The 5,000-nt window shown below is 53.2% G+C and overlaps 1 protein-coding gene across 1 annotated transcript in view; it reads left to right on the plus strand.

Annotated features, from left to right (window-relative positions):
* LOC144677603 (capping protein, Arp2/3 and myosin-I linker protein 3-like) overlaps positions 1-5,000 on the plus strand; it is a gene marked incomplete at its 5' end in the record, with an annotated part of 18,929 nt that overhangs the window by 11,292 nt on the left and 2,637 nt on the right. The window contains 3 exons of the mRNA XM_078537644.1: positions 1,418-1,493; positions 2,162-2,250; positions 3,758-3,852. Of these exons, the coding sequence (XP_078393770.1) occupies positions 1,418-1,493; positions 2,162-2,250; positions 3,758-3,852 (260 nt within the window). The remainder of the gene's footprint in view (positions 1-1,417; positions 1,494-2,161; positions 2,251-3,757; positions 3,853-5,000) is intronic.

Here is a 5,000-nt window from a genome sequence, read left to right on the forward strand (position 1 = left end):
ATAATCCAAATTCGAGCTTCATTCATCTTGTTAAAGCAGATCGGTCAGCGCTAGGGGAAGGGAGAGGGGCCGAAGGGCAGGAAGCAGAACTCACGGTATAAAGGAACAGACTCGAGGGGCTGAATGGCCTCCTCCTGTTCCTGGGCAAGGGGTTTGAGGAGGGGCTGAATGGCCTCCTCCAGTTCCTGTGTAACAGGCTGGAGGAGAGGGGGCTGAATGGCCCACACTCAAACAGGGAGAGACACACTCTGACACTCTCGCACACACACACACACACACACACACACAGAAACAACATTCACACACCTACACACACATTCACTGACTCACACACACTCTCACACATACTCTCTCTCTCACAGACACAGACACACACACACACAAACAATATTAACACACCTACACACGTTCACTGACTCACACACACTCTCACACATACTCTCTCTCTCACAGACACAGACATACACACACAGAAACAACATTCGCACACCTACACACACATTCACTGACTCACACACACTCTCACACATACTCTCTCTCTCACAGACACAGACACACACACACAGAAACAACATTCGCACACCTACACACACATTCACTGACTCACACACACTCTCACACATACTCTCTCTCTCACAGACACAGACACACACAAACAATATTAACACACCTACACACGTTCACTGACTCACTCTCACACTCACACTCTCGCACACAGACACACAAACACACACACAAACAACATTCACACACACGAACACACACACAGAAAGATCATTCAGACACACAGACACACACACAGAAACAACATCACACACTCACACACAGACACACAAACACACACACAAACAACATTCACACACACGAACACACACACACACAGAAATAACAATCACACTCACACACAGAAACAACATTTACACACCTACACGCACACACGCTCTCACACACAAACACACACACACATTCACTGACACACACACACTCCCTCTCTCTCCCACACACAAACACACAGACATACACTCACACACACACACACACACAGACACACACACACACTCTCACTCTCACACACAAACACACACACACACATTCACTGACTCACACACACACTCCCTCTCTCTCTCTCCCACACACAAACACTCACACACACACACACACACAGACTCAGACACAGACTCAGACACACTCACAACAGTGGACAATGGGCATCACCTCCCAAAACCCAGAGGGCATAGATGATACTTCAATCTGCTTCAGAGATGCCATTAGGGGCCAGGGGTCAGGCCTGGCTATTTCCGGCAATCTGTGGGCAGAAATCCTCTGTTTGCTCAGGTTATTGACTGACCCCTGACCGCGAAACCCTCATCTCCCCCAACTCTCTTTGTCTCTCTCTCTCTCTCCGTCTCTCTTAAAGGGACCTGGCCCTGATCGTAGCAGCTCTGGCATATAACCAGTGGTTTACAAAGCTCCACACACGGGACTTAAAACTGGTAAGTACCGAGGGAGAGCCGCACTGTCGGAGGGTCAGTGCCAAGGGAGAGCCGCGCTGTCGGAGGGTCAGTACTGAGGGAGAGCTGCACTGTCGGAGGGTCAGTACTGAGGGAGCGCCGCACTGTCGGGGGGTCAGCAATGAGGGAGAGCCGCACTGTCGGAGGGTCAGTGCTGAGGGAGCGCCGCACTGTCGGGGGATCAGTACTGAGGGAGAGCCGCACTGTCGGAGGGTCAGTGCTGAGGGAGAGCCGCACTGTCGGAGGGTCAGTACTGAGGGAGAGCCGCACTGTCAGAGGGTCAGTGCTGAGGGAGAGCCGCAGTGTCGGAGGGTCAGCGCTGAGGGAGCGCCGCACTGTCGGAGGGTCAGTGCTGAGGGAGAGCCGCACTGTCGGAGGGTCAGTACTGAGGGAGAGCCGCACTGTCGGAGGGTCAGTGCTGAGGGAGAGCCGCACTGTCGGAGGGTCAGTGCTGAGGGAGAGCTGCAGTGTCGGAGGGTCAGTGCTGAGGGAGAGCCGCAGTGTCGGAGGGTCAGCGCTGAGGGAGAGCCGCACTGTCGGAGGGTCAGTGCTGAGGGAGAGCCGCAGTGTCGGAGGGTCAGTGCTGAGGGAGAGCCGCACTGTCGGAGGGTCAGTATTAATGAGTTTGGTGTCTCTCTCCGACTCTCCAGGGTTCAGAGGTGATTGAGCAGGTGTTACACACAGTGAGCAGGTCCAGAACCATTGAGGAGCTCGAGATGGAGAACACAGGACTGAAAGTGTAAGGACTTCCGCACTGTTAGTGTCATCGTAATCGAGCCAAACCCCTTCCCGTTCACTCCCACCGTACACAATCCCAATGGACCCAAACCCCTTTCCGTTCACTCCCACCGTACACAATCCCGATGGACCCAAACCCCTTTCCGTTCACTCCCACCGTACACAATCCCGATGGACCCAAACCCCTTCCCGTTCACTCCCACCGTACACAATCCCAATGGACCCAAACCCCTTCCCATTCACTCCCACCGTACACAATCCCAATGGACCCAAACCCCTTCCCCTTCACTCCCACCGTACACAATCCCAATGGACCCAAACCCCTTCCCCTTCACTCCCACCGTACACAATCCCAATCCCAAACCCCTTCCCGTTCACTCCCACCATACACACTCCCAATGGACCCAAACCCCTTCCCCTTCACTCCCACTGTACACAATCCCAATGGACCCAAACCCCTTCCCGTTTCCTCCCACTGTACACAATCCCAATCCCAAACCCCTTCCCGTTCACTCCCACCGTACACAATCCCAATGGACCCAAACCCCTTCCCGTTCACTCCCACCATACACAATCCCAATGGACCCCAACCCCTTCCCGTTCACTCCCACTGTACACAATCCCAATGGACCCAAACCCCTTCCCGTTCACTCCCACTGTACACAATCCCAATGGACCCAAACCCCTTCCCGTTCACTCCCACTGTACACAATCCCAATGGACCCAAACCCCTTCCCGTTCACCCCCACCGTACACAATCCCAATGGACCCAAACCCCTTCCCCTTCACTCCCACCGTACACAATCCCAATGGACCCAAACCCCTTCCCCTTCACTCCCACTGTACACAATCCCAATGGACCCAAACCCCTTCCCGTTCACTCCCACCGTACACAATCCCAATGGACCCCAACCCCTTCCCGTTCACTCCCACTGTACACAATCCCAATGGACCCAAACCCCTTCCCCTTCACTCCCACCGTACACAATCCCAATGGACCCCAACCCCTTCCCGTTCACTCCCACTGTACACAATCCCAATGGACCCAAACCCCTTCCCGTTCACTCCCACCGTACATAATCCCAATGGACCCAAACCCCTTCCCGTTCACTCCCACCGTACATAATCCCAATGGACCCAAACCCCTTCCCGTTCACTCCCACTGTACACAATCCCAATGGACCCAAACCCCTTCCCCTTCACTCCCACGGTACACTATCCCAATGGACCCAAACCCCTTCCCGTTCACTCCCACCGTACACAATCCCAATGGACCCAAACCCCTTCCCGTTCACTCCCACCGTCCACAATCCCAATGGACCCAAACCCCTTCCCGTTCACTCCCACCGTCCACAATCCCAATGGACCCAAACCCTTTCCCGTTCCCGGCCCTCCTGGTCTCGGGCTACTGTCTCTGTCAGTCTCTGGCTCCTGCCTGTTTGGTAATAGTTCTGGATTTGGGCTGAGGCCATTCTGCCCACACATTGACGATACTATCTCCCTGGCAGGGACTTTGCTATGAAGTTGGCTGCTGCACTTGCGGAGAACCCGTTCCCAGCCCTGACTTCACTCAACCTCGCCTCAAACCCTCTGGAGGACAAAGGTACCGGGAGCCTCGCACCCTGCAGTATAACTGCATCCTACTGCCACCTCACCAGCTCACTTCTCTCTCTGACTCTCTGTCTCTGTCTCTCTTTTTCTCTCTGTCTCTCTCTCTCGATATCTCTATCTCTCTCTCTCTGAATCTCTCTGCCTGTGTCTCTGTCTGTCTGCGTACACCTCTCTCTCTGTCTCTCTCTATATCTCTCTGTCTCTCTCTCTCTCTATATCTCCGTCTCTCCCTCTCTCTCTGTATACATCTCTATCTCTCTCTCTCCATATCTCTCTGTCTGTCTGTGTCTCTCTCTGTCTGCATACACCCCTCTCTCTGTCTCTCTCTCTCTATATCTCTCTGTCTCTCTCTCTCTCTCCCTGTCTCTCTCTCTCTGTATCCCTCTGTCTCTCTCTCTATGTGTATACATCTCTATCTCTCCCCATATCTCTCTGTCTGTCTGTGTCTCTCTCTTTCTGTGTACATCACTCTCTCTCTATATCTCTCTGTCTCTTTCTCTCTCTCTCTGTCTGCGTACACCTCTCTCTCTGTCTCTCTCTCTCTATATCTTTGTCTCTCTCTGTACCTCTCTTTCTCTCTCTGTCTGTGTACACCACACTCTCTCTCTATATATATCTCTCTGTTTCTCCCTCTCTCTCCATCTCTCTCTGTGTCTTGCTCTCACTCTCCCTCTCTCTCCCTGTCTCACTCTCTCTCTCTGTCTCACTCTCTTCCTCCCCTGTCTCTCTCTGTCTCTCCATCTCTCTCTCTCCGTCTCTCTCTCTCCGTCTCTCTCTCCGTCTCTCTCTCCCTCTCTCTCTCTTTGTCTCGCTCTCTCTCCCTCTATCTCTTTCTCCCTCTTGCTCTCTGTCTCTCTCTATTTCTCTCTGTCTCACCCTCCCTCTCTTCCTGTTTTTATCTGCTTCTCTCTCTCTCTCTTTCTGCCCTTTTCTGCCTTTCTCTGTCTCTCCATCTCTCTTTCTCTCTGTCTCACTCTCTCTTTTTTTCTGGCTCTCTGTGGTCCCCCTCTCTCCTTCTCAATCTCTGTCTCTCTCTCTCTGTCTGTCTCGCTCTGTCCCTCCCCCTCTCTCTCTCTCTCTCTCACCCTGTTTCTCCCTCCCTCTCTGTCTCTCTCTGTCTCTCTCTGTGTCTTAGTCTCA

This window comes from Cetorhinus maximus, unplaced genomic scaffold (assembly GCF_964194155.1).
Source record: "Cetorhinus maximus unplaced genomic scaffold, sCetMax3.hap1.1 HAP1_SCAFFOLD_2742, whole genome shotgun sequence".
NCBI classification, from domain to species: Eukaryota; Metazoa; Chordata; class Chondrichthyes; order Lamniformes; family Cetorhinidae; genus Cetorhinus; species Cetorhinus maximus.